This window comes from Heptranchias perlo, chromosome 34, assembly GCF_035084215.1.
Source record: "Heptranchias perlo isolate sHepPer1 chromosome 34, sHepPer1.hap1, whole genome shotgun sequence".
Lineage (NCBI taxonomy): Eukaryota > Metazoa > Chordata > Chondrichthyes > Hexanchiformes > Hexanchidae > Heptranchias > Heptranchias perlo.
The window spans coordinates 17,868,096-17,881,319 of NC_090358.1; the positions used below are offsets into that span (position 1 = coordinate 17,868,096).

The 13,224-nt window shown below is 39.6% G+C and overlaps 1 protein-coding gene across 6 annotated transcripts in view; it reads right to left on the minus strand.

Annotated features, from left to right (window-relative positions):
* The window catches only part of LOC137301857 (protein unc-13 homolog C-like), a 514,180-nt gene that overhangs the window by 165,539 nt on the left and 335,417 nt on the right, over positions 1–13,224 (minus strand). For all 6 annotated transcript variants that reach the window (XM_067971546.1, XM_067971545.1, XM_067971544.1 and 3 more), the window contains 3 exons: positions 9,965–10,033; positions 6,680–6,769; positions 3,387–3,515 (listed from right to left, as the gene is read on the minus strand). In XM_067971546.1, the coding sequence (XP_067827647.1) occupies positions 3,387–3,515; positions 6,680–6,769; positions 9,965–10,033 (288 nt within the window). The remainder of the gene's footprint in view (positions 1–3,386; positions 3,516–6,679; positions 6,770–9,964; positions 10,034–13,224) is intronic.

The following is a 13,224-nucleotide window of genomic DNA, read 5'->3' on the forward strand; positions in this document are numbered from 1 at the left end:
TCATTTATATAGCGCCTTTAATGTAGTAAAAAATCCCAAGGTGCTTCACAGGAGCGTATTCAAACAAAATTTGAAAGCGAGCCGCATAAGGAGATATTAGGACAGGTGACCAAAAGCTTGGTCAAAGAGGTAGGTTTTAAGGAGCATCTTATAGGAGGAGAGAGGTAGAGAGGTGGAGAGCTTAGGGCCTAGGCAGCTAAAGGCACGGCCGCCAATGGTGGAGCGATTAAAATCAGGGATGCGCAAGATGGCAGAATTGGAGGAGTGTAGAGATCTTGGAGGGTTGTAGGAGGTCACAGAGATAGGGAGGGGTAAGGCCATGGAAGGATTTGAAAACAAGGATGAGAATTTTAAAGTTGAGGCGTTGCCGGACTGGGAGCTGAAGTAGGTCAGCCAGCACAGGGGTGATGGATGAACAGGACTTGGTGCGAGTTAGGATACGGGGCAGCAGAGTTTCGGATGAGCTCAAGTTTATGGAGGGTGGAAGATGGGAGGCCGGCCAGATGGATTGAGGTCATGTCAGTCTGGGGAAGAAAGATTGGTGCTATTACATCATTCTGGTCATGGGTATATGTGTATATTCCCAGTAATACAACATTTTAGTTCGCATAGGAACCAAATGTACCAGATAGTGATTCGAAGTAAATGATAATTTCCTAAAAGTTTTATATCCATGGATTAGTTCTTGAGAAATCATCAGAGTATCTATCAAGTGTTGTCCCTCATGTGTGACAATGTTTGTCTCACCTCAGGTATCACACTTCATATGAAAAACGTCACACTTGCACCTGAGTGGACCAAATTTCAGATTCACGAAACAAGTAAGTAGGGAATATGTTAATCAAAAGTAGGCAAAGTGGGTATACAAACTTTAAAAAAATACTAAGGATATATAAAAGTAACCTATCAAGAATGAGTAGTCAGCAAAATACACCAATAAAATAGAGAAAATCAATCAAATTGCTTCAAATATATTTTTAGAAAATTCTTTTAGTCACTGCCTTTAACTCGCCCCAAGGAGAAGGAAACAATACAGGTACTAAGGTTTGCAACACAAAAAAAGATACAAAAAAGTGATAACTTGCAAGAAAATGGATAAACGTACCCATACACCTGCATTTTGAGTGTTTAAAAGTGCGTCCCTCTCAGAGGCCCAAGGCTTGACTTCATGGGGTTTCCCCCAGCCATCACTGCCAGCTGATGGGACTCAGCAATATAGCAGACTACAGTTCCCAGGATACATCTGTGCCTGTAACTCCCAGGATGCCTCTATGCCTAGGACTCAGAATCTTTTTATGATAGACAGTAAGACTGACCACTCCCTTCCTGCTCCCTATCCAGTGATGTGTAGCAAAGTGGGGCTTTAAAGATAAATATAAATTTATTTATTTTTAGATTAGAAATGTCAAAACAACATAATGCATGAATTTTGGAACTTTTTGTGAGGATATTTTAGACAGGAAAACCAACGTAAATACAGGGAGTTCTTTATTTATGCAATACATGTGTATTAAAGTAGCCATGTGTTCAGTTACTGTTCTAGAGACAGATTCCTCCCACTTATCTAGTCACTCTACTCACCCTTTTTCAGGAATACTACTCTGGTTTGAGTTTTACTCTCAATGTATAAGTCGAGATCATGGTGTCTGGGGCCCTTGACCCCTGCATTATCTTTAAACCTGATCAGCAATTTAACACATTGCCGCTTTGCCTCTATTCTCTACACCACTCTATAGGACAAAATAATTATGCAGCCATATGCTCCTGAGCTGCCCTTCTTCCCTCAAATTTATTTATGTAATTGTGGTATGTGAGGGGAATATATTTATTTGATTATGTATTTATCTACCTGAGATGGATGAAGAAATTACTATTTATTTTCTAGTAACTGGTCAAACAAACACTCATTTCACCATTTATGAATGCATTGCTCTTCTTTCCAAATCCTTTCACCAGAAACATGAACTCCTCCTTCACCATGCCTCACTCCAAACTCTCCCTTTGCAACAGCATAATTCACTGTGAAGAAAGAATTGCTGATTTAAAAATATTTTTGAAGTTTGGACTGCTTGAAGCATAAATATTGCTGATGAGGTCAATTGTATGTTTCAGGATCTCTTTTTAGTGATTATATTTTTGGTGTGTCCATTTTGTTGTGGTCTTTTTTTATTGTGCTGTTGTTTGCCTGTCTATCTGTGCATTCCATTGTCCAGCCATCTGCACTGTTACCTACCTGCTCAGATCACTTACTGTATGCCTAGTCCTTGCTCAGTTAGGTTGCAGAGCTGCCTGTGTGTCCAACCCATTGCACATCTGTACAGCATAATATCACCTTCTGCCACTGTCCACCTGACTACCAAATTGCCACTCTATCTGTTCTTCAGCTCAGTTCTCTACCTGGTGCTCCGTCTACCCACCCTAATGACCACTTCATCTACTGTCTGCCTTTCCATGAGATTGTTTGCCTGTCTGCTGCTATCTTTATTTAGCCCATTGCAATTTTTTTGTGCATTGCACTCCACCTAGCCAGGCTATTGTCAGCTTCTCTTACTTTTCTTTTGACCATCTGATCGTTTGTATAGCTCCCAGTCAGACTTTTCATTCCTCTGTATGTTTCCACCCTACGTCCATCTCCCTATCATGCTGCCAGTATCTTCAGTTGCCCATCTGTTTGTGCTGCTGCCAACTAACCAGGAAAAAGTTTGTACGCCGAGTCAGCCTGTGCCTTGTTCATAGCAGACCACCTGGAAAGAAAGGCCTTGCCTCAAGGTCACCTGTTTTACTGGTGGAGGGATAAGAATTTGAAATTATGCATTTAATTTTAAAAAACAAAGTGGGGAAACTGCACTGTAAATTTGTGAAGTACTTTGCATAGTTACGTTGTCTTGAGAATTCCCTGGTGGCTGCTTTTCTTCTTCAAGCCATGATAGTCTCAGTCATCACAGATTATTCCCATTATTCCCTGGCCTTAAACTCTGTGAACATTCATCTTATACCACACTCATGAACAGCACAACTGGACAGGAATAATAGCTCAGTGACAATTTTGTGGTATCGTAATGAGTATCAGACTTGTAGTTAATCAATGAACCTCTCTGCTGACTGAAAGTGCTGAATAATATATAGATGTTTATTCAATGAATACCTTCAGTGCAATGTTGCTAAAGATAAAAAAGTGTCCCAGTTAGAAATTATTACGAGAGATGTTAAAGTACTGTGAATAAATGTGCATCTAATATAGCTGTCATCTTGACTATTGGACTTTTATGGAAAGTATTGCAGATTTTCTACACATCCCTTTGAAGCCCAGCTCATTAGTTAAGTAACTATACAATCATGGAAACTTTAAATGCAGTATGTACAAGACATTGAGAAAAATTAATTACCTGATCTACCAACTGGTTATACAGGTCATGGCAGTTGTCAAAAATATATCTGTAGGTTGAATCCAAGCAGGCTTTGACACAGTCCTTCACCACAGAACTTGCTCTTGGAGGGCTCTGTAGTTCTTGAACCTGAAATCATCAATGCTCAGTGAGTCAACAATTTTGCAATGTGAGGTGTTACAAATAAGCACAAATCTTTATCAAGTTGAGGAGTGTTATGATATGTGCATGAAGTCAGCATTTATGGTAAAGTGAAAGATTTTGGATCACGAATTCAGATTTCAATTTTATTTCAAACTTAATCACTAATGTAATACAAAAAGAAATATATATATATTTTTTAAAGTGCTTTCCCTGTTGGTTCAGTAAGTCTATTCAGTGAGTGCCTGAGCAATATCACTAAGGCTCCAGGTCTGATCCCCAGTCTGTTCTGAATTAGCTGATAAGCTCAGGCAGCTCCTGGCCTAGCAAGGGCCAAATTAACTGGAGCGATCACTACTGGAAGTGTGTGTGTGTGTGTGTGTGTGTGTGTGTGTGTGTGTGAGAGAGTGTGTGTGTCTGAGTGAGTGAGTGAGTCAGAGAGAGAGTGTGTGTGAGAGTGTGTGTATGTGCGAGCGAGAGAGAGTATGTGTGTGTGAGAGTACAGAAATGGGCTAACTGTGCTGCCTTGCTGGACTGAATAACCTGCTGATGTATCAAGACTTAAACATGAACAATGATCACTTGGGTGAGGTACAGGAGAACACCCAGTAGCCTGGAACCATACCCCAGCGTGGAGTCAACATCTTCAGAAGGGGAGAGAAGACAATTGTCAAGAAAAAAACTCAATTGAAACGTTATGGATTGTGCCTATACTACTGAAGAACATTCAAAGTCTCATTTATATTACAATAGATCTGTAAAAAGAGACAGCATTGAGAGGTAATAGTTTTGAAACTGGCCAGATGGACTGCAGTCTTTTCTGCTCCTGCACTTTCCTGTCTAATCAATTCACTCGGCATAGTTGTTAGTAGAAGCATGAATAATACATACCAAAACTTGAATAACTGTTCTTAGGCGTAGTTGTTCTCATTTTTTAAATAAAGCTTTCTCCACACACTATAGATATTCTATTAAACCAACAAATCCTGTGGGGTAGTTTTCTTTGAGAACTATTTCCTTTAAGGAGGCACTGCATCAAGATAAGTTGTACAAGTCTTTTCTTTCCTCCCCCGCACACAATCTTTATTATATAGCAAGCCAAGGCCTGACTCACTGCAGTTCTTTCCGACAAGAGGAGGCAATATCTAGGATGTTCTGTCTCGGAAGATTAGAAGGGGGTAGAAAATCGGCGCAGGGTTGGCCTCATTTCCATCAAACTGGCGGGGAGCAAACAGCCAGCCGGTGAAGAGTCAATGAAGATCAGGCCGTTGCTTTCGTTGCAGCAGCCCTCAGGTAAGTGAAGGCCGGGAGGGAGATTGGGAGCCGACAGGGGAGAAAGATAAGTCGGAGAGATCAGAAGCCGGGTTGGGAGGAGGAGGGGAAATCCGGAGGCCAGGGAGATTGGAGGGGGGACGCGGGGGTGCGACGGCATGGCTCGCGTACTTTAAATATGGAGTCGAGAGGAGCACCCTTGTTCATTCTGGCTCCACATTCAGGTAAGTATATTTCAAAAACTTAACTCGTTGGTAATAGGTTGTCCCAAGGTCTGGTTTTCTAAGTTCAGCCAACGCTGGTGTCAGTTAGATTCAAGTCTGTCCTTGGGGTTCTCTTCCACTTCATTTGTATCTGCCACTTCTTAACCCTCTGCCCTCTTCAGATTTGGCAAAGGCAGCTAATGCTTTTTGAGGCTCTCCAAGGAATTTCGGAATTTTTGTTCCTCTATTGTGACAATCACCTATAAATGGCCCCTCCCCTTTAAGTTTAACTTACGCAATTTTCTTCTTCTACCTCTAATGTGCTCCCTGGACCAATCCGAGTCTGCCCCTGATGCTGTGAATATTACACCAGAAAATTGACTACTATTAATACTTGATCTTTCTGGTGAGACAAGGTCTTAATCATCTAGAACTGAATTAAACTTGTAGAGGAAAATCAGTCCCATAATGCCTTGGAATTCTGCTTTATTCTTTTCAGCAGTAGGAGGTTTGCAACAGGACCATTTCTTTGAGATATTGATGGTTGGATAGAATTCACAACAGGACAAATTGCACTTGGTCTATAGAAGAAACAGGTTCAATGGGCTGAATGGCCTTTTCTTGCTCCATAGAGCATGATAAGGAATAAATATTTTCTCTCTTTTGGGGGGTGAGAAGGGTGTGTTTAGCGAATAGCGCATGGGGGTAAATTTTAACCCCCAAGAACAGTGGGTTGAGGGCAGGTGAGGAGTAAAAATCCTCCGATTTCATAGCGGGACTGCATTCCGGCTCCAACACACTAACTTCTGGGTTTAACCCGACTCTTCACCGGACCTCCGATCTTCTCCCTGAGCCCCCGATCTCTTCCTCCACCCTCCGCCCCCCCCAATCTCTTCCTCCACCCCCCTGCCGAACTCCTCCCTGGCCCCACCCCCCCCAGATCTTCTCCCCGGCCCATGATCCCACCCTCCCTCTGATCCCCGGCTGCAGCAGGCCTTCCACCCCAACAGCCAGCCAGCCTGTTGATAAAGCTGGCTGCCGGGTGCGAAACCCGGAAGTGCAATTGAATGACCTCATTAAGGTCGCGCTGCCCACTCCCACTTACCTTCTGGGTTTCGCACCCGGAAATCTTCCCCCCGCTCCCTTCCTGGAGCGCAGTTAAAATTTACCCCCTGATCTTTGTTTTTGCATGTGACATAATATTGTTCATGGTTGCGCAGTCAACTCTATTGAAACATCTACCTCATAACATACAGATTCAGAGTGCCCGATAATTTCTTTAGAACTACTGTCACAAAAAGGCTTAAATTGAAAGAAACTGCTCAGTATTACCAAAAACATTTGAAATGTTCTCTCAGAACGCGGATTTGGATCACAGGGTCAGATTTGCAAGAGCAAATGACCGTGCATATACGGTGCAGTGCAGTACATCACATTCTACATCAATCCAGTGTTGCAGTCAGCACTTTCAAATAGGGTTAAGTCACCAGAGAAAACTTACCGTGTGCAAAATATTAATTGCAGAAAATAGCCACATCACGTGGAGTAATACAAAACAAAAACCCTTTTGCACAATATACTTGTCATGAACAATAATGAACAAAGTAAAGTTGCCTTTGCTAAAAATAAACGAACTGCATTCTATATAATGGTCCACTAGGAAAAATAGCATCCTACCTTCATTCGGAAAAAGGTAATGCTAGTCAAAAGGTCCACAGTCGATTTCAGGTCTTGCAGTCTTTCTGGATTGCTTGCTGGGAAATTATCCTTGGAAAGGTAACACAGAAAAATGATATTTTGCTTTACAGTTTTGAAAAGCCAGCAAAAGCCAAAGTTTGAAATGTGATGTTTAGATTATATACTTTAAAAATATTTTTTATTTATGATCTGTCAGCAGGCAGATTATTAGGCAAAATAAGCCTATCTCAGTGTGCAAATGACAGTCAACAACAACGACATCTTGCATTTTTATAGTCTCTTTACCTACATAACAACAGAGATGATAATGCATTGGCTGTAAAGCACTTTGGGACATCTTAAAGATGCAAAAGGCACTATAAAATGCAACTTCTTCCCTTTTTTCTCTCTTTTCTTTCTATAACATAGCAACACATCCCAAGGCACTTCACAGTTGGGGCTTATGCCCAAGCAAAAGTAAGAGGTGTAATAGTGGAGCTGGCTAAAGGCACGGTCAAATAACTAAGTTTTGAGGAGGATTTTGAAAGAGGGAGAGATGTAGTAAGATGAAGGAATTTAGGGAGAGAGTCCCAGAGTCCCATCTAGAACTTGACTGGAAGCCAAAAAAGCTTGCTCTCTTAATGGAATACAGCTATAGGCCTAGAAATCTGAGTGCGTCCATTTTTGGTCGAGGGATTGGTGCTTGGGTGGGTGAAATCCGAGGCTGGGAGAAAGGGAGATCAGAGTTTTGGAAGGGGGTATGGGGGAGGGTGGGGGGAGATAGTTTGCAGGCTGGGGGGGTTTGATATCAGCCCAGGGGGCTAGAGATCAGACCGTGGGGTGGGGGGAGGGGGTGGGGGTCGCCGGCAGCAGACTGCATTCTTTAAATGTGGGATCGAGAATATTAAAAAGCATATCTGGTTATCCATAATTCCTAGTGCAAACCATTATCCTTTCCAATGACAGTCTCAAGCTCCAGGACTATACTCTTCAGAAGGTACACACGTCATAAACACTCAAACGAAAGCAAATTTTAGTATTTATCCAATTCCACATTGACCGATTCACATGGTAGAATTCCAATTATCAACATGTGGCTTATCAGATCCACACCAAGTCAGCCATGTACATTTTCACATTTATCATTTTATACACGAACGTCTCAAGTCTCGTGTATGTCTGTCACACTCCGCGTGTCACAGGTATAAAACAACCTTAATAAAAGAGAAATGAAGCCAGCTATTTCATGGTGACCAGGAGCTAGCAGTTTGCAGAAGTTAAAATTTCCATCTAGCCTCTAGAGTTTACAAACAGCTACAAGTACCTGAGTTTGCCTCCTGAAACCATTTCCCCAGAGGGAGTACTTCAGCCTTCAAGGTTCAAGACTCCAGACCTCAAACTATTAATTGGAGTAAAACTGGTTTCTTGATTTTTAATGCCTGAAGATATCTAGTTTGATTTTCTTTGCCTGGACATTGGTTTCTGCATAGTCAGTTACTTCTTAAATGACTTATACCTTCTTCACTGTTTGTGCAATACTGCTACCAATTAGTTTACTTAAAAGACAACTCTACTGCTTTTACCAGACAGAAAGCCTTGACACTGACTTTCCTATCTCTTGAATGAAGTAGCTATAGATGTCATTTATATGCAGTTCACCAATAATTTCACATCTGGAAGTCAGATCAGGCACATTTCCATTAGCACTTCATGCTGGGGAATACTATGTAAAATGCTCGACTTTCCAGCTGATGCACCTCATGAGCTGAAATACAGGGATGAAACCAAGAATCTCACTAGTCTTTATGGTTCAATGGCACACAATGGTTTATTTACCAACTGGTACCAATAGGGGGAACTCAAAGACTTAACACACTTGCAATTTCTCACTGTTGTCATTGGTGATTGGTTTCATTTATATAAATATAGTAGAGGAAAATTAACAGAACATGCACTGACCCTATAGCTTAAATAGTTATGAATATAGAAACAGTTACATTGCAGAAAAATTACAAGAGGTCATATTTGTTTACACAAAATATGAAGTATTCTCCTTCCCATGCCCAAAAGATAAGGAGCAAGGGAAGAAAATCAAAGGGGAAAAGAAAATGGCCTAAATCTATTTTAACTTTTGTGGAGAAAAGAATTCTTGTTCTGTCATAATGATCTCTTATCTTTTCCTTCACAAAGTATCAGACTACACTCCAAAATTACCACTCAGAGTGGGAATATCCATGATGCCTCCACCACATATGGATGGCAACATCTATTAAATAAAGGATGATGTCCATTAGTCAATGGTTCTTGTGGAAGGGAGAAAAACTGGATATAAATTAGTTTTAAAGCATATTTTTCCTGAAATGTACTTCAGGTCAGAATGTTCATTGTGTCAGGGGAAGGACACCAAGTAGATTTTGAAAATAATTATTAATTCTTAATTTGCTTACTACTGAATAATCTTAGCTGTCAGAAGTAATTAAGAAAGTATGTCCAATTAGATTGTGTCCAAATGCACCATTTGAAACTGATTCTGGTAGTTTTATAGATCAAAGGAAAATCCTTATCCAGGGATGTTTTTGCTACAAAAGTATTGAGTATTAAATATCTTAGCAGTGCAAGGAGACTGCACGCATGTCTGTCTGAAAGCAAGGTATTCTAAAAGTCAAAAGTGCTTTTACAATCAGGGAACAATATTGCTCAGTAATAGATGCTTCAGGATCTCAGCACTACTTTTCACAACATCGGAATAAACTGGTTCACAAACTCTGCTAAAAGCAGTGATGTTTAAATAAATATTCATGGTATCAACCTTTTTGATTGGTCTGGTTAAGTCTTGGAAAATCTATCTCCTGCAATGTTGATGCTGAATCTCCCCAGCTCTGTAACTGTTGGTGCTGAGTCTCCCCAGCTCTGTAACTGTTGGTGCTGAGTCTCCCCAGCTCTGTAACTGTTGGTGCTGAGTCTCCCCAGCTCTGTAACTGTTGGTGCTGAGTCTCCCCAGCTCTGTAACTGTTGGTGCTGAGTCTCCCCAGCTCTGTAACTGTTGGTGCTGAGTCTCCCCAGCTCTGTAACTGTTGCTCATTTAAGAAGTCACTCCCCAGTAACCTCGAGTTGAGGTTTTCATTAAATGTAAAGGTTCGGGTATGTATTTCCTCATGGGTATAGACAACCGGGGAGGACAAATCCCCTAGTGTGGGAAGAAACCTGAAGTGAAGGAGAAATCTATACTTAGTTACATATAACCTGTGTCAGAACATATCACTATCATATATTATCGGTACATACCCTATATTTAGACAGGTCAATCCTCAGTGAGTTGTGCAACTGATCCAGCAGTTTTATAAATTTTTCTCTCTGTAAAATAAATAAAATGTAAGCTTTTGTATGTCTTTGGAAAACATCACCGAGACCTCTAGCTTTTAATGGTTTAACCATAAGTATTTATAGGGAAATAATGATCAAATTATGGATAACCACAGCTTCTATACAGAGCCTCTCACCAATGCTACTTCCTTTGTTGCATTATATTTAATTAATGTTATTACACAAGAATCAGAATTTTTTTATGCAAAACTTTGTTTTCCTAATACCCTAAAAGAATAAAAATACAATTTGAAATATTTTACTACAGATTGATTGATATTGAGAAAATCAGCAGTGTACTAATGCAAAATCATACTTATTTTTAGAAAGCCTCTTCTCCACACAAAAACAATCTATTGAACACCATGATATCAGGATGAATAGGAGTGTCAATGTAATTTCTTTTAAACATTCCTCTGTAATGTTGCAGGTAATCTGCAGATAATATGAATTTTGCTGAGACACACAGTGCAAACTCTGGGAACATGTATAGTTCATTTTCACCATTTAATTGATTCCCAACAAACTATCATATTTTCAACTTAGAATGAATAGTAAGCTCTTCAGGAAATTGAAGGGATTTAATGAGCATTTGATGGGGAAAAAACTGCCACAGTTTTATAACAAATTCTCAGACATTAAAAAACGTGATTCATCTTACATATCATGGTTTAGTTTTTGCTTACTTTATTTCAATTCATTTGATGAATAGACAGTGATTGCATGAAATTGGTTGAAGAAATACATTTTCTGCTAAGGAGGTTTATTTAGGAGGGTAGCAGTTACAAATATGCTTCTTGGTACATCCAACCTAATGAAAATATTTTACTGTGAAACATTTTGTGCAATATCTGTAGAAAAGCAATTGCTAATATAGATGAATGTGAGCCATTTAACAGATTAGTGATATTTATTAATTTAAACAGTTTGGTGCTTAAGCATTTGAAAATTATATTATCATAAAAATCTATGTGCAATTTCAGACCTTCAATTTTCAGCATTTAATTTCTTAAGCAAATATTTAGTCAAATGTTTTGTACTTAATTGTGTACTATGTCATATTAGCTGAAAACCAGAGTATTTGCAGAAATAAATTATTTTTGCCTCAATCATAACTGTAGATTTGACTGCAAAGTCATAGGATTTACAGTCCAAACATTGTCTCACCAACAAAACATGTCTGATTTTAGACATCACACCGATATGAAAATAATTTACGAAAGAAAGGAAAGAATGAAGGCAAATGAAATTACATCAACATATATTGGAGCCTTTAAACTACTTCACCTACTTAAACCAAATTTGAAAAAACACAATCAGCCAGAAATTGCGCTGAGTGGCAAATGGCCGTCGCCTGCTGCTTGTAAGTAACTAATACGCCCACTTTTGTTGGCTTTTGGGTGCCAACTTGCTTTAATTGAGAGCTGCAAAAAATGCAGCAGTCGTTCCCGGGCTTCTCTAAGTGAGAGGAGGAAAGGACCTCTGTGTCCCCTCCACCAATCAGCTTGAAGCAAACCACACTGTAAGAACCATTCACAGAGTAAGATCCAGGAAGTGTCAGATCAGATTAGTAAATGTACTATAAAATCAGATAGAGAAAGCAAAATAAAGAGAGGGTAAGATTAAAAGACTGAAATAAAAGAGACAAAGAAAAAGTAAAAAAATAAAAATCAAGGGAATTATAGCAGGAGATGGAATGATGGGTGAGGTACAGAATTCGATTAAATCACTTCAAAGACAGATCAGTTGGGTACAATTTGGGTACGTTCAATAAACTTTAACTGAGGACTACAGTAGAATGCCCTTATCATGTCAAAAAATACTAGATAAGTTGTTTTGTTTTTGTCAGCGCTTCTATACTTTGTCCTTATTAGGATCTTTAAAGTAGTATCCCTTCTCCAAAAGTATTACCCTGTGAATGATATGGCAGCAAATCAAAAGAACATTGCAGAAACCTCACTCCTACTGCACCAACTGTTACATTTGTAACAAGTCAGACAAAGTGAAGAAGATGCTTATTTATCTAACTAGCTGTGTCCACTTGCTTATCAAGCCAAATACACTGCAGACATGGGACCTGTGAAGTGTGCTCCAGGCCATCTCAATATATCTGGGACAGCAAGAATGGCAGCTTCATGAATTGGAAGCACAGCTTTTCAACATATTTCTAATTAATATCTGAAAGAACATTATATGTGGAACTTCATGCAAGGTCTTTCACAAAGTGAAGACTATCACAAAGTGTTTGTCTAGCTTCTGAGTATTTTAATGGAACCAGTTCTTTTAATGTTCAACATTATCTTTTTGAGAATATGGTTTTATAAAACTGTATCACAGAAAATGTAATTGTTTAATTAAAAAGCACCCTTAACTCCTCAAAGAGTTAAAGCAAATTTTTAAAACGCTCTGCAGCTAAAAAAAATGCTGTTGGTGCAATTCTGAGAGTATCTGTGGATTCCTAAAACTTTCTGGAAGAATTTAATCCTGCTCATTAATCCCTGATATTGCTGGTTCCATTGATTAGATTAGATTATGGGGTACAGCAAAGCTGGTTGACCAATGGAGTGGCAGAAAGCATAAAAAGGCTGATCAGCTGATAACTCTATGAGGGAGGCAGTTAATCTCCTGTGTTTGCATAGGTGAGTGCAGGTTAGGGGTTAACACAGCAATATTGATAGAAAATGCAGGAATCTTGGGCTTGCAAGAGCTGGAAATGCTGACTCAAGTCGTAAGAGACAGGAGGGCATTTATGTATGGAATAGAAGAGTGTCCTCAACAGAATTGGAAATGAGTAACAGGCAACGTAAATGCAGTCTCTCGAACATAGCAGACCTACTGAGATGTGAGGAAGAAGATGGTTGACCTCTAGAAAGCAGCTAAAGTGAGCCTAAAATACATTTTGAAATGATAAGTACCTGCTCCAAGTAGGCATGGCACATATTGTAGCCTCACTTCTCTGTAAATCATTCTGTGCTGAACCATCATAACCATTAGAAGAAGATTATTGTGTGAAGTACTGCCACTGAATGCTTATCATGCATGGCCAAACTGCAGCACAGGGGAAATACGAACTGTGGGTATCCAAAAAATCTTAAAGGGGCCTTGTCAGATATAAAATTAGACAACAGGTTTAAATTTATTAAAATAATTTGTAATTGTATTCAACCAGTTGATATAAACAG